The 26,460-nt window shown below is 38.5% G+C and overlaps 1 protein-coding gene across 5 annotated transcripts in view; it reads right to left on the reverse strand.

Annotated features, from left to right (window-relative positions):
• CPNE4 (copine 4) overlaps nucleotides 1-26,460 on the reverse strand; it is a 243,293-nt gene that overhangs the window by 17,007 nt on the left and 199,826 nt on the right. For all 5 annotated transcript variants that reach the window (XM_074840046.1, XM_074840048.1, XM_074840047.1 and 2 more), the window contains 2 exons: nucleotides 22,392-22,525; nucleotides 6,421-6,475 (listed from right to left, as the gene is read on the reverse strand). In XM_074840046.1, the coding sequence (XP_074696147.1) occupies nucleotides 6,421-6,475; nucleotides 22,392-22,525 (189 nt within the window). The remainder of the gene's footprint in view (nucleotides 1-6,420; nucleotides 6,476-22,391; nucleotides 22,526-26,460) is intronic.

Consider the following 26,460-nt stretch of genomic DNA (forward strand, 5'->3'; position numbering starts at 1 on the left):
CTTACTGAACTTGGGCTGCTACCTGATAGGACTCCATGTAAAGCCCACCCATGTCAAAAGGTAGTTTGGATCAAACATTCAATGCTTTTGTTTACAAAACAGTGCAAGGTAATAAGCCTCCCTCCTTTTCCTCTTTTTTTTTTTTTTTTTTTTTTTTTAAATTGAACATGCAAGGGCTTTTGTTGCTGAAAAGCAAACTATGCTGATGACAGAGGACCAAACGCTGGTATACTGAATGGCATTTTTCTGATATTGAATGACACAGCTCTCATGCACTCCCAGAACTGACAAACTAATGGGGAATAGGAGGCAAAAGTGTGAACAACTAAGATGCTGAAGGAAACAAGACACTTGGTTGTTCCGAAGCAAGCATGTTTATATAATCTACCAGGGTGATTTGTATGATGGATCAATCTAACGGTCAGGAAATCCTGGAATATGTCAAGCCATGCAAACACAGAATGACTGTTTTACATTAGTTCCTGGTGCAGAACTTTGAAAAGAACTGCAGAATGTGGTCTGTGGTGGAAGTCAGTCTCACAATAAGGAATCTCTTCACAGAACTGTGATTGTGTCACAAACCCTGGATTATGTTTTGAATATGTAGCTGATCCACTGGCTCAGTCCTCCTTCTCTCTCTTAACATCAATCCATAAAATCAGTCCATAAAAGGAAAGGAGAGAAAAATTGGAGTGCAGAGGTGATTACATGTGATCAGCCTGGCATTACCTGGGTTGCTGCACAAAACACCACTCAAAGCCTCAAACTAAAGACATTTACTTGCACTTGGTTATGTATTAATCTTTTCCCTCTGCAGGACTCCAGATAAATTATTTAGCAGATACTGTCATGTGTATGTTACTCCACATTTTTTTAAACCCCTTTTACCCTAACTCAACTTCCATTTTTTAATAAAAAGCTGCTTTGACTCAGAAACCACATCTTTAATTAATTTTGCAAACGCTGAATATGGATGCCTGAATTCTGAAAATTAGTAATCCTTTTTTCCCTCTCTAGATTGTTGAATTCAATTAAATTAACCTCCCTGTCCCAAATAGCTCCAGCTTTCCAGAAGCCTCTATGGTGATGGTACTAGGACTACTTGACAAACAATCTGACAAATTCAGGCAGGTTTAGGAATGCTTTCTTACTAATTTCAATAGAGATTGTTAAAAATTCATGAACAATAGATGCATACAAGTGTAAATGCTGAGATGCACAATGTTGAACACTTATTTGTGAATAAATTGAACACTATTAAGCCACTGCCAGTCTGAAAATTAAATATGGAATGCCTGCATATTTTGCAAAGGCTTAAGACACTAACAAATTTAAAGAACCATTGCTCAAAAGCTATTATTTTCAGAATGTTCATTAATCAAATAGCTTGAAAGCTGGACAGCTTGTGTCTCTGACTAAGACCACATTGTAGACATTTCTGCTTGGCAAAGCTTGGCCATTTATTTCCTTTGTACTTGGTTTTTGAGCGTGCTGCCTAGTTTCCATGTCTAAATCCAAGCTGCGTGGATAAGGTGACAAATTCTGTTTTTTCCCTTGGTCCATTACACATCCTTGTATCGGACCTTTTTTGTCAGGTTTGCATATATTTTTGCCCTCAAGGTCCTGAAAAGTGCAGGAATCACAAAGACCACAGCACTTTTCAAGTCCCTTACCTGTCCAGCAAACCAGACAGTGCAGGTTAAGGTCATAAAGATGCTGTATTCTTTCTGTAGCTGCAGTGAGGTTCTCTCCAGCAACTCTTCCCAGCACAAGCAGTGAATGAAGCTTTCATTAAAAATGCAGAGATAACCAGGACTGTCTTAAAACAAACTGTAAGTTGTTTTGTACCTATTCAGGTGTCAGCCTGCAATTCTTCTTTAGGAAAGAACACTTCATTATTGGCAATGCACCTGTCATGGAGCTGACACAATTTGAACTTTCTTTTCATTTTAACAGTAAGTTTTGTGCTGCTGTGTGGTTTTTCAGCTCCTTTGAGTTCTGCCTGCTAAGAAATCAGTGTGTGTGGTTCAGCTTGCTTTCCTCCTCTTCACTGTGAACTTTTGCAGCAGTGTCTGAGTCCATATTATCTGCCACCTCTTCACTTTACATCAGACTTTTCAGATACTTCTCATTGCAAAAAAAAAAGTGATGGGTTGGAGACACTCCTGTGGACTAACCAGCATGTTCTGCAAGTTTCATGTGACAGAAACTCAAGAGAAGAATATTGGTCTCAGAGGTTTACTTATCAAGGAGCGGGGTGATGTATTTGTCAGGCCTTGGGGAAAAAAGATCATATTGCCGAATATTAGATGAAAGATCTCTAGACTGATGGGGAATGTTATATATGGCATGTCTTGCTTCCTTCACTCCCACAGATTCCTTATGCCACTAAGAAACTGCTGTTTTTCTGCTAACAGCTGAAGTATTTCGTTTGGAGCTGAAATGAGGGAAAATAAAGTCAGCGTAACATAGCAGTGTGCTCTTGAAATGGAAATTTTGTAGAAAGCATATATAAAAACATGTTTTTAAATGGATTCAACCTCAAGAGATTCATGAAGAGACTGCAGAGGTGGATACTGACATTGTTCTGAAGTGCTAATGTAAAATGGTGGGGGGTGTATTTTTCCATGGGGAATAATAGTAGTCATAGCAAACATTGTTTTTCTTGTAGCATGTAAAAGATGTGACGAGGTTAGAATGTCACTAAATGAACAGGTGGATACTGCCCTCCAGCACCCATCCCAGGCTATTGGCAGGAGCTCAAGACAGTATGAAACCATGGCACTGGTTTGACAACACTGCAAACGGACACCTTTCTCCCATGTGGTCCAGTGTGCCAAGGAAACCCTGGCAAAAAAAATTAGAGCTTATGGCCAGCCTGAAAGCAGTGGCTTTCAGCTGATCCTAAATAGCAATGTTAGCACTGATTCATGCTGAATAGTGAGTTACAGGCCTCATTTTTCTGCAGCTTGTGACCAAGCATGACATAAATTAGATCTGAATCCACTCAATCCACTTACTTTGCCTACTGTTTTTATCACGCTGCTTACCTCTGGCCTTCCCTCACTGTGTTACTGCCATGCATAGGTTGGTCAGCTTTCATTTAGACTTTTAAGGAAGCTATGTTGTTTAAATTTTGTGGAGGCTTTCACGGTTACTTAGAAACCCTTGGCAGTGGGAGTTATTTCCTCCACAGCCCTACCAATTTGCTGTCTATTGGAAAAAAAGAGCAGCTGCTGGTGTGCAGAGACCAACATGCTATGAGCAGGTTAGACCATGTCATTAGGACTGGAGGCTCAAAATCAGACACTCTAAATTAAAATGAAAAGCTGATTTATTCATGTGATGGGGTCAGAACTTAGGTCTCTTAATGATTCAACTTAAATTCGAAGATGTGAATTATTACAGTTATGACACTGCTGTCCTTTAATAAAACAAAAAATATGTATGACTCGTAATACCTTTGACTGAAAACATCAAAAGAATATTTGAATAGCATGAGATCTGAAGTATTGTTGTGGTGTCTATAGTGTTGCCATATTTTTGCAGCAGAAGATAAGAAGTTAGGGGAGACAAGTTGAGAGCACTTTTTCTATAGTCTTTGTTACTCTTAATCATATCAGTTTCTTTGTTTCCTATGCAGCTTGGCTATGTTCCACATCAAACACTAATCATTGTTGGCTTTAAATTAACTTTATGATACCAGTGTAGACTAAATTACTGAAGGATTTTAAGGTTTATTGGTCTTGACTGCATCATGATCTCATTGACTTCACTCTCTTAGAAGGTGTATCTTTCAATTTAGAAGTGCAGCCAAAGCCGACTCGAAAGTGTTGATACAGTTTATTTTAAGAAGCCAGATACTTGTATGGACTGTGTAGAGTATCACAGGGAGGGACTGAACAATAGCACAGATCACTTAATTCTTAATTCAGTTCCAGCTGGATGTGCCCATGATAGACACCAAGCTAATTATTTGTCCCCATCTGTTGCACAGAAGGGTTAGTCCCCCCCCAAAATGGTTCTTCTCTTCTTCAAAGTTTTATTACATTGGTAAGCTGATGTCATGTCGTTTTGTCTGTCATTTTCTGTCACAATTTTCCATAATGGAGATTAAAGATGTTCTGGCCCTCACTTCTCCATTCTGTCCCTCACATTTCCATTTACTTTGGGACTTGTTTTGTTTACTCACACATATGAAATCCACAAGCACGTAGCCCCATCTTCTTAAGTTTACCTTTACTTTTCCTGAACTTCCCAAAACCTGAAGGTCCCAATTCATCCATTTTCTTGTTTTGAGAGGTTAGTAACATATGGACTCTTCAGGACAGCTCATGCTATTGGCCAAGACCCTTCATCCATGCATGGGCTACTGAGTTCAATGCAAGTCTCTGACTTTCTTAAGAGTACTTGTCAGGAAATTATCCAAACACCAGTTCTGCCAAAGCAGAAAATCAGTTGGTGTTGGTGATTGTAGGAATATATGGTTACAAAGTCCCCCTGAAATCACTTTCTGACAATACGTGTTTTTCAGCTGACACCTGAGATATGCTCTTACAATCAGGTGAAGAGGCTGTTGCTGGGGACTAACAAAACTGGTATATATATTGCCAGTATGCTCATATGACCTGAGGCATCAATGCCACCAGTTGATCATTTTGGCTGAGAAAGAAGCAGTCTTGTGCTGTGAATTTTACTGCACTACCATCACCAGCAAACCAGTGACAAGACTTCAGCTGGCACAGTAGCATCTTCCTTCAAGCAGTCCTTAGATAAGGATGGCTTTCCACAGCTGAAAGAATTCCAAGTTTTCTCCCATGCAATGATGGTCACATCGCAGATGGTGGAACAACCAGCCCCTGCCACACCACCAGGCTGGTATCTTTGTTTAGGACACGGTAGAACATTGTCAGTGATGGTCAGTACTGGGCTTGAAAGAGCGATGTGTCTGTGATGTACAGTCCAGCCCACCCAGACAACACCGCTATACAGCCATGGGTAGGGAGGCACATATTCGTGGCAAAGGGATGGACATTTGCGAAGTAGCTACTGTGCTTCACTGATGTGTCTGGTGGTAGAGGCTGCTCATGTTTATTCTCCAAAACACTCCCCCTTATATAGCAGAGATGGTTGTCAGCTGCTGCAGTTGGAACACATATACAACAGACACAGATGTTCTGTGCACATTTACCACATTAAAATCTGTATCAAAATTCTGGAAGCTGTCTCTGATTTTGGAAAGCATTAACACTGGTGTTACTTTTCAGGAACAGAGCACTGCAAAAGACCTTGTCAGGCACAGTCCTCTTTTTATAATAGTGCATTTTAGCTTAGAAGGCAATGCTGTTAAGGCATACGTTGACTTACCTTGGACACCTGTTTGCAAGACACACATCAAATTTGCTGTACATCACTACTGTTATTCTTATGCATGTATTAAACCTACAAGCCACAAGGAACATACTGGTACATTTTCTTCATCTGCTGATTCATGCTCTACAATGCTGAGTGACACATGATCCCTCTCTTCACAGAAATTCTCACCTGGCCAGTGTTCACCTCCCTACCCCAGCCACAGCTGAGAGACACAACCCAGAGCAGGGAACATGGGGATACTGGGTGAAGTCTGCATGATTAGAAGCCTAATGCTCTTATTTTCCAGATAGTATCTGAGTTGCAGAATCCCCAGCTAGTTTTTGGTTACATATTTGTGCACAACTACTCTTCTGCCCACACTACCTCTGCATGTACAGGACAGGATTTGAACTTCTGCCTATTTCTTCTTAGTTCTTTCTCTGTTGGATGCTCCTTCTTTCACTCCACTGTCTTCATTCCAGCCCTACCAGATTGCATATTTATGCTCACAACTGCACCATCACTGTGAATCACTATCATTTTGGTTTTTTTTATAAATACTGCTTCTCTCCAGCATGCATACATGTTCTTATATTTCTCTCTGTGATACTGACAATGTCCATCGTGACACAGAAATTTGCCACAGAGCAAAACTCTTCTAAAGTATTTCTTTTCGGAAGATGTTAAATCTCTTCATCATAAAGCATGGACACTAGGCCGCTCACTAAACCACAGCTTCCAAAAATGGATTCTGTCAAACCAGGGATCTCAAAGCTTCAAAATATGCTTGGCAAGTGTTAAAAAAAATCAGTTCTCTTCTTACTAGACTAGCATCCATTAACAAAGCTTTGTCAATACCATGAAATATTTTGGGTGTAACACAACTATTTTAAGTCTAGCTTTGATTTCTGATTTCAGTGAGGTATCACTGGGTGAAAAAGCTAGATGAAAGAAAACAAGCAGTAGGAGCTGCTCCCCCTAGCCCCTGCCCTGCACTGAACCACTTCTCCCTTATTTTGTGCCTCATAAACCAAGGGAACTAGAAAATGTCATTTATGCACCTACTTTATATTCTGGGGGTATCCTTGCTCCAAATCCAAAGGCTGGGAACATTTTGTCACTGGAAAAGAATAAAAAAAAAAATAAGATTTCCCACAGAGAAATGCACTTTGTTACAATAAACATTCAGTCTTCTGTAAACATTCACCAAAAATGCAAAGCAGCACAACAGTACAGAATTGGCTTTTAGGTCAAGAGTGTTACATGGCAGACTGGGAGGATACTGGATTAGAGAGGGAGGGGTGTGTGCTGATCAGATAGTGGAGTGATATGGGAGATTTTTCATGTGAACCCCTAGTATTTTTGGGAAGTTAAAATTATTTGGAGAATACCAAGGGATCAAGATATCTTGCACTTCTCCCACAAATGCAGTAACAGGTCTGTATTACCCACTCTTTCACACTACGTGGCTGCAGCATGAGGGTGAGTTGTCTTAACAACCTGTAACAACATATAAATATAAATTTCATATAAATACAGATGTGTTCCCCCAGATCAGAAAATGGGTGTAGTGAAGAGGTAACTCTGTAATTAAAAGTGTTTGCAAATTTGGGTTCTTACAGTTGTCCAGGTGCAAAAGAGACTTCCTAAAATATCTGAAGGGCAATTTCATGCCCCCAAACCTGCAGGTTCTATAAAGCTTTCCACCTGCATCTTTAGTAGTTTGACTGAAACGTGAGATTATTCTAATTAGGCAGATGTTAGACAGACCCTAGCAAATGCTGTGGCGTGGTCACTTTGCTTTCAAACACTACAGTGATGTTGTTCTACCCCAGTTAGATCTGTAGAGACAAAAATTCCTGATTCAGAGAACCTGGAAACTTCAAGTCTGTTAATACCCTTTCATGCAATAATGTCTCACACAGCCCACGTGCTGTCAAACTGCCTCTTCCCAGATGGCAAAGTGGAAAACAACAAGCTGTAAGGAATGTCTCGTCCCTGAGTCAGCAAAGCACTTGATCACACACTTAAGGTTACCAATTCACCCAAATGTATGCTTAACTCTAAACCCATCCTGAAGCCCCACTGGAGTCACTGAACTGTACTCTAGTGCTCTGATGAATCAAACCCCTCATAGGTTTATCCTATTCTGTTTACAGTGTTTCAGGGTCCTTGGAAAAGTTGAGTTCCTACTGCCGTTATTGGCACTTTCAAAAATTCCCCAGAGAGGCCAGCAGCTTCAATTTTCTTTGTGTTGTTCAAGACACAGCCACTCCAACTATCAACTGAATAATTCACTTCCCAGACATACTCAAGAAAGATAATAGTACCTATTAAAGCTGCTGGGCTATTCTGTCTGGCATAGGCTGTGAAAGGCACCATGATATTTCTGATACAAGTTAAAGAAAAAGGGAAGGGATTACAAGAAGGCAGAAATAAGTGCCACCCCCCCCCCCCCCCCCCTCAAGCCCCCACCAAGGTTAGCATAACCATGAGAAATATTCACCTGCTCACTGGGAAACAGTGATGACTGTCATCTGATAGTTTAGCTCTCACAATTGTTCTCATTGCTGCGAAATGTAGTTGCCGCATAAATCTTGGGGGCACAGTTCTGTGTACCATATGTTACACTGTGTGACAATGCATCTTGGAAGGGAAGACTAACATCATTTGCATGGTAATGAAACATTTTTTCCAAGAGATGTCAGAAACAAAGTAGCTGCTGACATTTGATGCTAACCACCTGCTGATAGCCTTCTCTTTGATTAAACACTCCTGGAAGCGGGGAAGCCCTTATAAATAGCTGCAGAGAATTCGGGCACATACTTAGAGGGCAAGAAATAAGAAGCTGTTAGAAAAGAATTTGAGGAGAGAAAAAAAATCTTGTTTTACATCAATGATTAAGCATGGTTGGATTAGAAAAATCAAACCCTGTGGAGCTGCAAGTTAATTGATTTTGGGGAAGAGCAAACAGACTAAAAAAGAATTTTACTTAGGCAGAACATAAGTGCCTAAGTTCAATAAATCAATCCAAAAAGCTGATGTTGGCAGCAATTACCCAACCTGGGAGATACCTAAACCCATACAGTGCCTGCATTTGTACTGCAGTGTTTCTCGGGTGTGTACAAGTGTAGGCACTCTTGTATCTACAGCTCCACCTTCTGCTCTGCAGCAATTCAGAGACAGTACTCAGTGGTACCTCCAGCAGCCTGGATTCTCCTTCTGGTGGTGAGACCCCCATATTCCCAGTCACACAGTGGCACAGCCCCACTGTGCACCCAGAATACCTTACCACAACAGTCAGGACACCTGCCTTTTTGTCTGAATCTCCCACCTCACTTTTTGAGCAAATGTTAGTTGCTGCTACCGTTGCCTTGTGAAAGAGTAAAGCTTGATCATGTACCCCCTCAAGATGGGATTCCATGTGGCTGCTTTTTAGAGGGAAGTGCACGAGCTCTAGAGAGGAAGGGTATCCTAGGATCTGCTCCTGTGCTTAGTACTTTCTCTTGCCTCACTCAGGAAGCTCCTCATTTTCCAGAATTTAGGTATATACCTCTGGTATTCTCATTCCAGCTGCTGGGACCAAGGAATTAAATTTCATGTGCTCCCAGAGCTTGATCTTTAAGGTGAGAGGGGAACCTTTTGATTATCACTCATGACATCCCTTGCATAAAAAAGATAATCATGTTATGCCCTAACCACACCTCAGAATTTGTGGCTGACAGCTTTCAGAATAAAATAAAATTTCAATATAAGCAATACTTTTCCTCCTATCACATAAAACCAGGTGTTTAGCTAATATAAAGGTCTCACTCTTTAGTAAATACGCAGTTTAGGGGCTTAGTGATATTTTTCAAAGTAACTCTCTCTAGTCTTCCCATCCACCCCGTACTTTGTCATAGGAGAAAAAATCCAGCAGCTGAGCCTGCTGCCCTCATTCTGCTTATCCTGCACTACTGAGACACAGCAGGGAAAAAGTGACCCAGAAGGGCAGCCAAGGACTCTCTTGCTTCCAGGACAATCCCTTATGGTATAGAGGCATGACAGAGCTACTCTACCAGACCCAGGGCTATCATGGCAGCTTGCAGCAGAAAGCAGAGCAGCTTTCCAGTTTCTGGAAGCTGTGTCAAGAGTTAGGCCATCCAGGGACTGAAACTACTGTCAGAAAATGAAAAGAAGGTTTCCTTCTGCCTCAAGGGTGAATTGCATGCATCAGAGACTCCAGCCCTGTTTCCTAACCTGGCATTTAAGTAGGAAAGGGATCTGCTCTAATGACTTTTCTTTTCTTCCTTTGTAATTTAAACTCACTCAAAAGAAGAAAAGTGAGAACCAGTCTTCTTTTCCTTTGTGTTGCTTGCTCAGGCATTTGGGCTTCATTTGTACCAGGAAATAGGCCTGGGACCCTGCCTGAAGCCCTGGAACCTGGCTATAGACATGGTCTGTTAGCAGTCTTCCTGGCATAGTGCTGCCTGCTGCCAACCAGCAGCCCCCAGAGATTTCCCAGGGACAGTGCTGGGGACAGCTGTGCTTGAGACTGCTCCCAAATGGCAGTTTGAGCATCGGCAGTTTGTGCTGGGAGGAAGGAAGAAAGCTGAGATACAATGGCAAGGGCAGTGTCATGAATTGGCCTCAGGACACATCAGGATCTTTGACTTGTTTTGTTTAAGCCTAGCCAGAGTCCTTGGCACATGCAAGGCCTGCACTGTCCTGCTGGAGACAGTTTGCTGAAGGGACAGGAGGGAAACACAGAAGAGAAAAAACAAGCTAGTTCTATAAAACCTGAAATTTGCAAAATCAAGTAAGAAAAAGAGGATTGTGGCTTGGCAGACTCTTTACAAAATTACTCTGTCATGTCTAGTTCACATTTTATATTGTTCTTTGTTTTATATAGGTTCCCTTGAAAATTAAAACTTGGCATAATTTTCAAAAAGCTGAAGTACTTGACATGTGAAGATCAAAAAAGCAAAAGCATTGGACTTTGACTTTTATATGTGGTTATATAAGGGCCATGAGTAGTCACGCAAGCATAGATGTATATGGCTTCTGGTACTTTTCCCAGTCAAACAGGCATAAATTACTGAAAGATACCAGACTGAGCAGATCTAGGTTATACCCTAAAGGTAAAATCAGGGAGAGGGTTCAGGTTCACTGTTCATATTGGTAAATGTAAATTAATGTACATAGAAAGGAATTGTCAGGACTCCAAGACTGCAGTCTTCTGAACAGAAATACAACCAGTTAGAGAAAAGTCCCTCAGTAACCTCAACTATAATGTAATGCATAGCAGAAAATAAATTCTGAGAATATCCCATAATATCCTTTCAGAACATTGCTCAGTTTTAGTCACCCATCCTTCAAGCTATCTAGGGGAAACAGAGGAAGCACAATGACAAATCAATACATTAATAGGGGCAGAGAGGAGAGAGATTTTAGTGAGCTGTATTGCACAGACAGGAAAAGAGATGAATAGAGAAAATAGCAAGGTTTTGTAAATTAGTAAAATTGATACCATTTTCTGTTTCACTAGGAAGCCTAGCGTTACTGGAAGGTAAGAAATATGTTTACAATAAAGATTGGAGAGAAAATAAAGAACACTTCAAAATCCTGTCTCATTAACCATTGGTGCCCTCTGACATGGGAGTATCATTGAAACCAGAGTTCAGCTTTATTCTGAGAAGGATTTTCTATTCCTAGTAACAAGGAGGAGAATTCAGATAAAACTTCCACTGGGTGAAATTAGTCAGATATTAGAGAATATTTTGCAACTTCCTCTGAAGCTGCTGGCATAGACAATGCTGCAGACAGAGCTAGATATTCACCAGTCTGGTAATACCTGTATTCAGAAAGGAAAACTAGAGCTGCCAGGACTGTGCTCTCTGAAAATTAGCTCCTTTTAAAAATCTAAACTGGGAATCTAAGTTCTCAATTGTATGGAGTAAATGAAGTGGGGGAAAAAGGCCTAAGTCATTCTATATGCTATTTATTCATTCTGAAAGGTGAACTTCTAGCTAGCCACTTACACAGGTTGTTTGGGACTCATTTTACCAGTTACTCATGAAAGCCTTTTGCTATGTAGCTATAGATGTGCTTACCTTTAAGCTCCTGAAGTCAATGCAGCAATTTGTATGGATGCTGAACTGACCTTGGAGAGCCTCAGCATGAAAACCTCCTCACTTTATGCTAGAGCAACATAGTAGCACTAGCCCTACTAATGACCCAGTGAACTTGTGGAAAAGAAAGAAACATGGGGTGGGGAGAATGAAACACTAAGAACCCATTTTTAGTTTCAAATGATCAAGAATCTTAAATTTACAGCTCTTTGAAATTCTTGCAAGGAATATACCTGACTAGAATCCTTGGATATTAAGCTGTCACTTGTAATTTTGGTTTTGTGTTAGATCAGAATTACCAGGGAGATGTTTTTAAAGTACTATGCTGGACGCAGCAAAAATCAATTACTATGCCTTTCACTTTCAATTCCAATCTTAAAAGAATAAAGGGTGGATCTGCTCTGCTCTACATACTTTTCCTGTGATGAAATCAGATATTTTTCCTCTGTTAGAAAGAAATTTCAAGTTACCAAAATAAAATGGGAGTGTCTGTTACACATGTAATTGGAAAAAGTGTGAATGTGTTGAGAGGGAGAAGGGAGGGAAGGGGAATGGGAACAGGAAGAGGGAGAGAAGAGAGAGGAAAGGGGAAATGAAAAGAAAAAGGAGAAAACAGCAAATGCCACAAACAAAATAGAGTCATCTCTAAACTCAATTAAAATTGTAATCTTTCATGTTCAGGGAGCGAACTGGAAGAATATGAGCTGAATTAAGTGTTTCTTTTCTAAAGCATATGAATGAATCATGTTCCTGAGTGTATTATTTAGTAGTTATCTGAGAAGGGCTTGATGCCAGTAAATTCTGAATCATAACAGCTTACAGGGATTAGCAGCAGTTCCAAAGAAAATACAGAAATCATTTGAAATATTTAAACATTTTCAGTTCCTGCTTTGCAAGCAGAGCTAGGTAAACAAAGGACATGATCTGTATGATTGAATAGGGCTAAATAAAACCATTTAAGTGGAAGGGACCAGAGCCCATTTGCTTCACACCTTGCAGTCTTGCACAGCGACCTGTGCTCCTCCAGGACAGGCCAGGGGTAGAGTCAGGCTATGGTCGAGCTCTCAGCCTGCCCCAGAGTCAGAAAGACCACAAGAGTTCAGCAGCAGCAGTTTTCTCCCCCTATTCTTCTCTGGTGGACCGCTACACTGTCACCACATATTCACTGTGTGGCTGTACCTGGTTCGATACAACACAACATTTGGCCAGGTTACTGCATGTTTAATCAAGCTTTCACTGTACCTAACAAGGCTTGGCATCCAGTCCATAATGCACAGTGATTTTTAACGGAGCAGCAAGAATGAACTGATTATCATACATCTTGGTCACAAAAGAGAGCTGGGAGCATGTAAATCAATGGTAAATCACTGCAACAGCAACATTGTTTGGTCTGTCACAGAGATGTTACACAATCATGTGCAAAATCCTGACATTAAAATTCACTCGCTATCTTTAATTACAGCTCTTAGTCACCTTAGGGGAGCTGGAATCTGCTGAATACTGAGAAATAGGTACTGTCATGTAATTGGGTTTCAAGAATATGAGGGAATACCTCTCTCATCTGTGAGGAAAATAGTTAATAAAGCAGGGGAATACAAATTCCCTGAAGCTAACCACCAAAAGGCATCAACTCATGAAATAACAAACAAAGCCAAATCCAGGTACAATGGATTTAAACTTCCCCTTGTTAACATTAAAAGAATTGCAAAAGAAGCTCTGCAGGGTAAAAATATCAAGTGAACTCAGAAATTCCAAGACTGGGGAAAAGTAAATACCCACCAAAAAAAAAACCAGTCATCAGAACCTGAGGGAGGAGAAGGTTAAACAAAATGAAATGGCAGCGAGATATATCACTTGCTAGAAGGATAGCCTAATAAAATGGCATACTCAGGAAGGTGAGGCAAAATGTCAAGCTTCCCTGCAAGATGACAAATAAATTGCAATGACCTGATTTATACCTACATGAATGACCCAATTCAGTAAAATGAATCTTGAAAAAGAAATGGGACTTTTAAACTGGGAATAAACTAGGGAAGGGGGTGCTGCAAGAAGCTACAACGAGTTACATTTAACTTCCCAAACCAGGCAGTTTCCAGACAGTTCTATGTATTTTAAGGGGTTGAACATATGTCCCTGTACCTTTCAAAACCTTATCTATCTAGTGGGACTCTATCATATCTGTGAGATCATATATAGAAAACTGTACCATCACTGAAAAGGTCATTGTCACACAGGCTGTAATCTCAGATGTCTGAAACCTGGCATGACTTGAAGGCAACACTGCAGGCAGCAGGATGAATTCTATCACATAAGGCGCAGATCATGAAGAACCCCAGACTGAACAACGGTGAGGTCCTGCTCCCCTGAAACATAAATGTGGCTTTCAAGTTTCAGGGTATACCGCACTAAGCAACCACAAGAACAAAAGCTTTGCTATGTATGCACATAATTTTGTCCTTTTTTATGAATTACAGTGGAAAGGGTTGGGCAGAGACCTTCCTCTGCAACAATTTTCTATCAGAAAATACCTACCTATAAGGGGTGTGCTGGGAAGAGAGGAATACAGGACTGTGTAGGCATATGTATGCAGGGAGGTGCTGGCAGAGGAATTTCTCATCAAATGCTCTCAAGATACAAATGAGCTTTCTAGGATGAGCAGGATAAAACCATTATAGAGATTATATTGTGATTTAATGTGACCAAATGAGCTGTTGATATAATTCCACCAAAATCAAAATGACATTAAGTCAAAATGAAGAACACTATCAAAACAAGTTAGAGCAAAATTGTAAGTGAAATATACTGATGACTAAACATTCAGCTAGGCATCACTGAATATGCAGGAGGAAATGGGCTACTACCCTCTGCTCATCTGCTGATCTGGAATCACTGATCAAGGTTAATTTCACAATAATTTGGAGGGGACAGTAAAATAGTAAATGAAGCCTAATTCACAAGAATTGCCTAGCTTTAACTGTGAGCAGTCTGACCCACAAACATCCTGTTAAGGTTGACTCAGGCAAAAGGTGTTCACTTTCTGTAAGGGGGGAAACTTGCATGAGAAGATTTAGAACATGATGGTCATTCACCCCAAAGATGGGTTTCTAAATGGGAATAATTTGCTTCTCAGCTATACTAATATAATGGAGTGGATGACTAGAATAGTTATATCCTTAACAATGCAAGGAGGAAATTCACGCTTCTGAAATTGTGGAAATGGTTGTGTTGACTAAAGATGTACCAGATCAGTATCAGATGGCATCGGTGAAAATGGCAAGATAACTTGCCATCTCCTTTATTTATGCTTATTTACTTATTAATATTTATTTACACAGATGTCCAGTCTCTACAGCAGTACGTGGTATGCAATTTCACATGAAGTTTGTAGGATTTTATACTTCAAGTCATTCTCTTCTAAAAGAAATGCTGACAGAGAAATCCCAACAGTATCAGTCTGCACAGTCCTGGAGAAGTGTCAAGTACTGCACAGAACAAAGCTCTTCCTCAGAGGAGATTTCAAGCTGAATTGAGAAATAGTAAAGACTGAATAGAAAAGCCATGCAGAAGGTTCAGATTTTGACGTATCTACCAGCTGACAGAATGCAGCAGAGGTCTCTGAAAATCACATGGAGGAAGCAGTGGTTTTGCTAACAAACTTGAAAGGGACTGCTCGTGACTGATACACTGGCATAGGAACTGAGTTCCTGGAAGAAGAGGCAGCATAAAGAAGACACAAAGATGAAAACTTGGTAAGGGAAAAGGCAGTTGTACTAGACTAATTCTCCTGTACTGATTCTTGGGATAAAAAGCAGTGATTGTAGAAACCTCTGTGTGGCAACAGTCTGCAAGTACAGGTTCTGCAAAGGCAACTACTAAATATGTGTATGTATATATTACGTAATTTTGCCAGCCTAGGTCCTCGACAGTTAAATCCAAGGATTTTCAACCCTTTTTGGTGATTAAAAGTATTAGCAATTGCTGTTTCACAGTGCAGTTCTAATCCTGGGTTATCCAAGCACTTCAGAGTATGTTTACCCACTCCAGAGCTTATTGATAAACATAAGCTTCCAAATTTTTCTGTATAGGTTACTGTTTTCTATTTTTTTTCTGTTGTATGTCAATGCAAATTTGGTCCTATTAAAGCACTAAATAAAAAGATTCATGTCTTTTCCCCCATGGATTTTAAACTTGTTTAGATATGCTAATCAGCTTTTTTTGCTTAACAGCCTCCAGAAAGGTTGTTTCTGTAATTAAAGTGATAAAGAGAGATGCTTAATAATTAAGCATATTTTTATTTATTGATCTGCATGGGTAGATTAAATTTTAACATCTATAGCTCTATGTAGGGATTTCATGAAATATTTAATGTCGCATATAGTGCCAGTTATTCTAGGCATCATTCTTTCGCCCCAGTTTTAATGAACTACTATTATACTACTATCTCAACCAAAGCAAGTTTCTGCTTTCCTCCTTCTGTCTGGCAAAATTACCTGAAGGTACTTAATTCAGATCGCTCTAGCCAAGGTAACTCTCTGAGTCTTCATCCACAAACTCTGACATAGCTTCAGGATGAATACCTGTTAAGTAATTCTTGGGGATGAGGTTCTGATTAATAAAGCAGACTGCAAGGTGTAAACTCCGGGATCTCTTTTCCACTTAAACCCCCAATCCAAAACACAGCATTTAAGTACATGGTGATCTTTGTATTTGGGACCAATCCCACTGATTTATATATGACTCCCATAACATGTACTGCATTATACATACCTGTCCTCTTTCTCCTCCCTAACTGCCCTTCTCTAGGTACCTCAGGAAATGTGTTTCTGGGACAGACGGACATTTCATCTGACTTAGTTTTTTCCCTTCTTACATCTACACTGAAAGAGTACCTGGTCTTTTTATATTCTCCTTCAATTTTTTTCTCAATTTTCAAGTGCACTTTATTGCATGAAGGAAGGAAGGTTTTATATACAGTTTTCCATCAGAGTGAACACACTCGCTCAGGCCTAAAGTACTGAAGAAGAAATCATAAAGAGGAACTTTTGCATCCAGTCAGCTACTGCTGCAATCCACTGATTGCAGAAGGTAATGTTGAAACTCACACTGACTTCAGGACTTTCATATATTTTGTGGAATGTAACTCAGTTTTTAAATTTTCACTCTTAAGTATTTTACAGAGCTCTACGCATAAATAATTTCTGCACTTTGCAGGAATAATGTACTCTTTGCTCATTAGTGGCCTTTGGGGAGGTGCTAGACAAGTGTGTTTTACACAAGCAGTTTATTTGTTAACATATGATCTCAGTGTGAATGTCAGTTTTAAGGAGCTACTTGAGTATTTAGAGCTAAGGAGGCTATTTGTCTAAATGAAAAAGGACATTAGTGTCATGAAACAATGAAATTTATCTCCATGTGTTTCAAGGGCTCTTGGAAAGAAAAAAAATCTGCAGGATCTGCAAGAGTGGATAAACAGACACAGAGATTTAAAATAATTAAGAACTAGTTTTTGAAATAGATTCTGAATACAAATAAAATGAAGACCAATTTTATGACATCATTTTATAAAACTACACATGGAATCATGAGTTGAGTGCATAGATCAGAATGGGGATGGCCCATCAAGAATGGGAAGTTCCATAAATATCCAATGCAACAAATGCTTAAAAATATTTGATAAAACACATCTAACCTTTGTCTTTTTCGAGGTATCAGTATTGATTTGACCACACAAAAGCTGATTTTCACACGTTTGTGAGCACTTTTTATTAACCCAGTGAAGAACTCTGAAGGTATGCACAAATATAAAACTATATTTAAAAATGAATCATAAAGATCATCCAGGTATATAGGAGGCACTGAACATTTGGTTGTGGGGCAAAAGATTAAGAATAAAGTTCAAACACTCAGACACTTAACTCCATCTTAGTGCCATCTATATTTTGCATAATACTTTGGTGTTTGAGTCGGACTGAATTCAATGGGATTAGATAATAAATTCTAGTATCTTGCTGAATCAAAAAAGAGGTTTTAATGCAAAGATAAATATTTAATGTCATATAATGAGACTCTTAATAAGCAGAAGAGAAAGGAAAGCTACTAACTGCAGAAATCAGATCGTAAACTGAGGAGCAGATTTTCAAGACTTGCCATGAGCTTTACTCACAATATCATCATTAAAACCTGTAATAATGTAAGATCATTTAGGAATTATTTCAGCCTTTAGCATTGTGTGCATGTAACAGCATTTATCCTTACAAACAAGCTATTTACAGTCCCATTTCAGCCCTTTTTTTTCATTTGCCAGAGACAGCAATCACAGCAGAATGAAAGATGAGCTACATTCACAGATAGTTGGTTGTATTCCAGCACCGGTAAAACAAATCATTAAGATCAAAGGACCAGCCATTTTAATAAACTGTGTGCACTGTTGTTATTGTGACTTATGGCTTTGCTCTGCAGAGAGGGAAGCTATAAAACAGCATAAAAGAGAAATCAATTTTTTTACTGCATGGTTAAGTGTTAACCATACATATTTTACATATATAAGTACATATAATACCTATATATTATATGCATACCGATATATTTATACACACATGAGTAAAACTCTAGTTGTAAATACATATATATGTGTGTGTGTGTGTCTAGGTATATAGCTCTAGGTGCTTACATGTGAGATTCACAGCACACCTGCAGCTATCTTGGGAATAGTACTTGTTTATCTATAGATATTAGTTTATAATAATGGAAAGAGACTTGTCAATGTGCACATATATGTGCTGAGGGCACATCTCAGTACTATTTGAGTACTGGTTCTTGCTTATACAAGGCAGCTGTGTTGCGTTGTGTGGCTCACAGGCGCAGTCTCCCTGCTGTTATTCAGATGGTACATCCTCCTGCAGAGCACGAGAGCTCCTCCCTGCCCACATAACTCTGTTTCCCTTTGATGAAAGCCAGGATATGAGAAGGGGAAGAGAGAAGAGGTAGGTCAGGTCCTGACTTGCAGTCAGGATGTGGCCAGACTTTACGCTGGGACACAGGCGAAAGGAAACATTCCCTGATTCCTCAGTTTAGCCATAGGCTTCTCTGGCTTACAAAGCAGGGGGGGCAGTTTTGTGATACAAATGAAAAGTATTTGGGGAATCATTGCCATGGAAAACAGGACACATTCAAAATTATTACTATATAACTACCGGAGTTTCATGGCTTTATAAAATTTTGGTCCACAGGTCTGATATTTCAACTGATGAATAAGTTTGTCTTTCCTCATATCTGGGTATTCAACCAGAAAAGACACCTGCCATCTATCCTTTGAAAATAATATTCTCTTGAAGGGGTCTCCACCAGGCTCCAAAACAAAAGGGTGGCCAAAACCATTGTTCAGAGTCGGTGAAGGTTAGAAGTCCTACACCAGCCATCATGCACAGAGAGCTAAGTATAACCTCATCTACCTTAAGTACACTTGCTAACTCATTGTTCAAAACGTGTAGAGGGAATATATGCACATTTGGTAGCGATCAACTTATTTTTCAGGATCCAGGCTAGGCTGATATTGCTGATCGTCAGAAACCACTTAGTTTGACTTCTAATCCAGAGAACTCAATACTGAAATTACTGAGGTAAAGAATAAATATGGAATGATACAGAAGCAGATCCTTTTAATATTAAACTCTTCAGTGCTCAATGATTTTTCATCCTTTTCATCTGTTCATCTATGCTACAAAAAGGTGGAGTAGACTGGCTCAATTTCAAGGTAAAATGATACCAGTGATATCATTCTTAATATAAAAGAAAGCTTGTGAAAATGTTTAAATGGAAATATATATTTCTCACTTATTGCTTCATGATGTCATCTTTAAACATTCATGACTCATTTATCTTAAAATAAATTCTTCTCCATGGAGCTGTCTGCTTATTTTACCAAATATTTTCAATAATAAGTTTTTAATGTTTTCCCCTTTCCAGTATTTTTAACTACATTTTAGAGCCTAATTCCTTAAAACTAATGAATGTTTCTCCCTCCTTTATGATCCATTGCTGCTGTTGCTTAGCCACTGATTATATCACATACAAACTTTATCTTCCCTCTTATGACAAATGTTGTTATAGCCTGAAACAATTCCACCATATAGATAAAGTATTAAGTCTTTTGTGCAGGTGAACAGCTCTTCCATTTCCCATACCATTATCAGATTGGCCTATTCCTACAGGACTGCAGCATTTCTACAATCCGGATAATAATCAAAGTCTGTTTCTCATTCTCTGAATATTGCTGATGAAATAATGAATCATATTCTTTCACGCTTAACTACGCAGAATGGCACTATTCATTTAACTGTTTCAGGAATCTCTGAACCATACAGATAAATGGACTTTTGGAGGAGCAGGGATTATTCCACTGTATCAAGGGATGTGAGGCAGCACTTAATTTGGAGCATTAATTACATAGGGATATATTATGTTAGGCTGATATGTACAGAAACCTAGATTATGAGAAGATTTGGCTTGATCAACAGAACTAACTAGATTATATAAAAGAAAATTTTGGATTTTGCCTGTAGTCTCTCTCTATATTACTTGCAAATCTAATTTCTCCTAAATTAAAAATAAATTTGAATGTTTCTAATTACAGAAGCATTTTAAGTAATAGCTATAGGCTTTTTTTAAAGTATAAAAAAGCAGTCTTTTCATATATGTGTAGCAAAAGTACTTAGCATTCAACAGCTGTGCTATCGGAATGCAAAAAAGCATTGCAAACAACAGATTTTACTTTATTCCAACTATTCTTTCATATGATGTAAATACATTAATCTTGAGATCCATTTTCTTTGGTTTGGACTGAAATCAGCCAGTTCTGCTTATTTGAGATAATTGATGGGTACAAACTATAAAACTTGAGGTAAGTGCACTGGCATCTTTGTGGTCTCATATTTTAATCTTACTGCCCCTGTGCAAATGATGACACTCTGGCTCTAAACAGCTCTTAGGTTCAGCAGGTCCCTCTGTTTTCAGTTCTGTCTGATCTTAACCTGGAAGCAGAAATCCTACTCCAGCATTTGAAGCACAAGTGAGCTCACTGGAGCAGTTATGGATCTGTGCCACATTTCGGATTTTTACTGAATTTGAAACTCTTTTTTTTAAAAAATGTATATACAGAAGATTTGCTTTATAGGTTGTATATGCTCATACATCTCAAGGTTGCAACTAAACAGAAGAATAACTCCTGTATAGAACCTGTAGATTATTTTGTGTGAAGGCTTGCTTTTCCTAATTTCTTTTCTTCTTTAGAGAAATTATAAGTTTTAATTTCCAGTTTGCTGGATTCAAAAGGTTGTCACTTGACATTTTGATCAGAAAGCATCGACCACATTGAATCAACTTGCCCATGGGAATATATAATGTCACAACTTGAGAGCATGTACAGGTCAAACACATGCCAGAAAGGTGATATTTCTCTGGGAAAAAAAAAAAATCTGGCTTTTGTTCAGCCCTAGTCCGTAGCTCATACAACCTTAGTTGTGCTGATTAGCATCAATAGGCATTTTCTGCAGTACAATAGAACTGAATGATGCTGATGATCTAATTTAAAAGATGACTGGCCATTATTTTTTGTACTGATTGGAATATGCTGTATTGAGAGAAGAATCCCAATTTGGGATTAATATCTCCATACAAGAGGGACTGTACCACTTAACTATTTAATTTTCTTAAAAAATATGCCTTAAGTGATAAAATCAAATAATCTGTGTGCATAAACCAGCCTTTTCTATTCCTTTCCCTATTTTGAATTATATTAATCATCTGAGTTATTGTTAGTAATTATTAAATTACTGGATAATCACTGAAGAATTGTCAGGTCACTTAGAATAAAATATTAATTTTCTCAAACTCATTGGCTAAGTTTGACCATCAAAGTCTTACAGAAATTATACCAGGGTAGTATTTGCCTCAGTCTTCTTTGAGAAGACATTTCATTACCATGCAAATGGGAGTGCCTCTGAGCAGGCTAATTGGTATATGTGACATGTAACATGCAAACCACAGTATTAAGTCTCTCCACAATTTATACAGAAAGTATAATTCAAATCTGACTGGAAATACCATTGTTTTTTTGAGATCTAGTATTTACATATGGCAAAGTGGTGGGTGGATGTCTATTACATGTGCAAAGATTAGAAAGAATAATTGTGTAAGATACTATTCCTCACCAACAAAGAAAGAACATTTAAAGGAAATGCACTTGGTAATTAGATTAATAATGGGCAATTAATTTGATAAAAGCAGGCAGCCTATTTGAAAGCAACAGAAGTACATAATGTAATCAAAGCATATTTGTCCCAATTACTTGCATTTGTTTATTTATTTAAAAGTATGTTGTGTGCACACATTATCACTATCTTTTAATTTTTATTTTAGAAGAGACTCTAATATTCAACAGACCAGAAGAATGCTGAAAAAGACCACACATTTGCTTCTAAGAATAGACATGGTCACTAAGTAGTTTAAGCAACTACAAATTCAGTTTCAAACACAACATCTTGGGATCACTTTTCTGTAGGATGGGACAGAACCAGACTCCCAAGCATATCAGAAAGGATGCTATCAGCATCTGCAAAATAGGCTTCAAGTTTAACGCACATGAAAAATCCACTCAAGCATGCAATTTTGGCATGTGAATGCAAACCTGAAACTTAACACGTGTATCAGCCAAATGGCCAAGAACTGGACCTTTCATTACCATGAAGTTAATCTAAACCCACTGTCACTCTCAAAAGCATGTTAAGGTCGACTAATCTTTCTGATGTGCAGTCATTTCTCTTAAGTTACTAAACATGGAGCTACTGCAGCTGGCAGCAGGCAGTCATTGATTTCACACTGTGAAAATACTTTCTAAAGACAACTCTGTTATCAAATGTGGTTATTTACCTGTCATAGTCTTGGCAAATCTCCCCAACAGCTACCAATGCTTTCAAGTACTCATTGGGTTGATAGGGGTGGATGTAATGCAGTGAGCAGCTGTTCCTAGGATCACCATTTGATGCAGTGAAATCTATAGCTACCTAGAAAAGAAGAAAAGTCAACGTGTTGTGGAGCTCTTCTGAGCATAAGTATACTCACACCAACCATATATCTTTACCAGAAACAGTTTTCTGTAGAGACTTCAGCCTTAAAGCAAAGGTAATTTTACAACGTACTTCATCAAATTTGAATTAGGATAGTATTGATAAATATGTCTAAAAGTAAATGGCAGCTTATAAAATAAGAGATAATAAAACTAAAATGACATAATTAGGAAAAAAAATGAACTGCATTATTACTCTATGTGGAAAATTATGTTCTAATACAAATGAATGAAATTAACTATCTCTAGGTTCTCATACTTAATTAAATTTTTTCAGCTCAGGTGATGTTCAGGAAATAAAAGCTTTGCAGCAAAAATGTCCTGAGAGAGTTAAAAGTCCTACTAAAACTATAAATTTAAACTCCAGTTAGGCACATTTCTTAGCTATTTTAAACCTTACTGTGGCTGTAGTAATAGTAGTAGATACTGCCTGTCTGGTATTTTTTGTCTTCAAAACATCTAAGCATTAAATAATTAACTCCCCCAATTTCATAAATGATAGCAAGCTTAAAGGTGAGCTGCAGGGTAAAAATAAAGCTTGAATCCTGCACAGATTTTTGTGTTGAAAAAGCTTAAAGAAGATTGTGAGAAGCATTCAATGCAAAAGCAAATATTAATGAATCCTCTTAAAATGAATTTCTCCCTTTTAAAATGCTCTTTGTACTTCTCACTGAAGATATACTCTGGTATGCATCTTCCTATGATATGACTGTTGTGGACCAGAAAGCCCTCTTCTGGATTTGTGATACTGCTTTCTAGGAATTCCTAATTGGGTTTTTTCAAAAGGGTCTCAGAGGGAAAAAAGCCATTTACAAACAGCCTTATGATTTTGTCCAATGACCTCTTCCTCCAAAAAACCCGTTATACCTGGATATTCAATAGACAAATGCACAGAGTTCAGTTTTCAGTTTTACAGTGCAGTTGACAGGTAAGAGCCTTGCTGAAAGCTGCAAAAAGAACTTTGAAGTCCCAGCTTGCCTCTACAAATCTGCAGTCTCCCCAGCTGGAGCCTCTGCTTGGCACAAGGAAGACTTTTTATGCAGCTATAAAATGAAAATGAAACATGACATTTTCATTCTCCCTTAAAAAAATGACACAGTCCTCCTTATTTTTTGTTGCTAAAAACTAAAAGGGAGAAATCATACTGGGTCAACCCAACATGGCTTTTCTGCACCGTTTCTGATTTTCCACCTCTATCTCTGAGCTGAAGAAAAATATTTTTCACTGGGCTCTAGTTAGCTTGGAAATCCCTTCGTCACCTTGATCAACTATGAACCGCTGGCATGTCAACCACTTTTCAGTCAGGAGATATGAGCTTGGTTTGTCTTGCAGATAAGGTAATCTTTCACCTCTGCTTCCCTAGTCACTGTTCATGCACTGAAGCAGTGAGTCTGTTTTCCACATAGATCTTTTTCTGAAAATGATAGCTTGATTTAACTTTTATAAATCAATGGGAAACCTCTCATGTTCTCACTTGCATGAATGTATGTAACTGAGGAAGAAAGAAACACTAGTGGTTTGTGAAACCTAAGGTAAATCCATAGATACTTGTATGGATTAGCTTAACTTTGGGACACTCATTTCTAAAAAATCTTAGCCAAGGTGTGCATATTTTCTTAAAAAGATGTATATTTTCTTTGATATTAATTTGACCTTAGTTTTTTGTTCTGATTATAGAAAGGGCAAAAATGTCACTGTATGATAGAGAAACAAAGGACGTTCCTATAAAATTGTTAAAAGTAGGCATTTTTACTGTTAATCTCAAAACAGACATTAACAAGACTTGAGTGATATATCAGAGAAAACTGGACAAGCCCTCCTTCGTGGCTGTTAGCCATGGCTAAATGCTTTTTATCTGAAAACAAGAGCACAGTGTAGGAATAAGCAGTGGGTTTCATGAGCTTGGAAAAAAGTCTGTGGCTAGTGTTTGGGAAAGAAAAAAACCCTCCCCAGACAAGCTTCCTTTTTGAAAACGGTCCTTGTAGTAGAGATCTTCTGATAAGCAAAAAATACCCTAATTTCCTATGATTAAGCTTTTATGAATATTTGTACTTGGATGTAGTGTGCTTGACTTTGATCCAAATATCTGTTTGACTCCCAAGGGGAGGACTTTTAAGAAGGATGACCGCTGTTACTTGCCACGATTCCAAAATAACAACGCAGAGCTCTGCTCTTTTAGCATGACCCAGCAGAACCAAGGTCTTTGCAAATACATAGGATAAGGATTTGTAAAACTAGGTTAACATATCACAGAAGTTAGGCTAATATCACAACTGAGATAATCTTGTGGGCAGCAAAGTATGAATCTTTCTTACAGTGCATACATTTGATTTTTATTAGTGTATCTTTAAATGTATCAGTTCCAATGTACCAGTCATCTTCCCACAGCTAAATAAGAGCATAACACAGCAATAACTACACTGTTACTACTTTTTTTTCCTTAGCTTTGTAAAAAGGTGATTTTCAATGCACTGAAAACATCCTACATAGCTTGGACCTCTTGCTAGATCTGTCAGCAACGAATTGGCCTGCCCAATACCATGACCTGCTTGAGAGAGAATCTGTCCAATATATCTTTCTATTACAGTTACTTTTACGCATGTTACACATCCTTTCTGCCGTATTTCCTAAAGTGATGAAAATGTCTTCTGACTACTCATTTGCACTGCCAACTTCTGAACATTTCTTCTGCAGCAGGGAACAGTCTGATAAAAGATACACCATTTTGCAATAAGCAGTGCATAAAAATAGTGAACTGGAATCAGCACTATTGATCTCTATAGATGAAAGCTTCTAAATAAATGCCTTTAAGTGAAGGGAAAGTTTACTTTCGTGTTTCAGAGACATTCTTTCTAACTACAAACTATGTTCCTACAATAGACATACAAAGTATCCCAAGAACACACAGCATGAAGTCACCAAAGCCTTCATTAGTGCCTTAAATTAGCAAGTACATCATACTACAGCTTTTTGTTATCAAATATATGCTTAGCATACCAGTTTCCCTCCCTCAGCAAGTCACAGTTGTGTTGTACTGCCTGTACACAGCATGAACTCAATAGAAATGTCATTAATATTAAGACAACAACAATAATACATGTACCAGGAGAGTTTCAAACAATTCCAGATCCATTGCAGTTAAAAGAAATGGAAATCTGGGAAGGTGGAAGGAGTAGGCCTCCTCTATTTCAGTGATCTGAATTAACCAGATTAGGACTATGTGAAAAAGAGATTATATGTGTGCAGAAAGCAAGGGAGCATTGAATATCTACACTGTAGGCTGCACCCTTTTGCTTCAGTGCCCACTGGAGAATCTCTGATATGTTTCTGGAAACAGCAACACATCTCACAACCAGCCTCTGCTCTCATCATTGGGGACTGGTGCAACTGAGGCAGGAGGAAGTAAAATATGTGGAGAGTCAGTTTGTGATGATCTTTAAGTAGAACCACTTGGTTATGCATGAAGAGAGCTATAGGCATGGAGACATCCACAATGTCTTCCCTTTAGTCCACATAGGTTGAAAACTGATAGTGATGAGTTTACACAATACTGTAGCTGGTGGATTTACCATTGAGGTCAGCAGTAATTCAGGGATCTCTGCAGTTCACAACATAATGGATCTTTCATTTCCTTTAGGTCCTCATTGCCTGTCCTTGCAGATGAGTTTACCTAAGTTTCCTATTTTCAATGGTTTTGTTTCATTTCAGCAAAATGAAATATTAAAATAGTAAAATAGTAAAATATAGTAGAAGCAATACTATCCATTTTAACACAGCAGTTTTCAACTTGTGGTTCACAGCCTACTAATAGGAAATCTGCAACAAGTAAATGAAAGGCAAGCAAATTGCCATGACCCTTCAGTGTGCTGTGTA

This window comes from Strix aluco, chromosome 1 (genome assembly GCF_031877795.1).
Source record: "Strix aluco isolate bStrAlu1 chromosome 1, bStrAlu1.hap1, whole genome shotgun sequence".
Classification (NCBI taxonomy): Eukaryota; Metazoa; Chordata; class Aves; order Strigiformes; family Strigidae; genus Strix; species Strix aluco.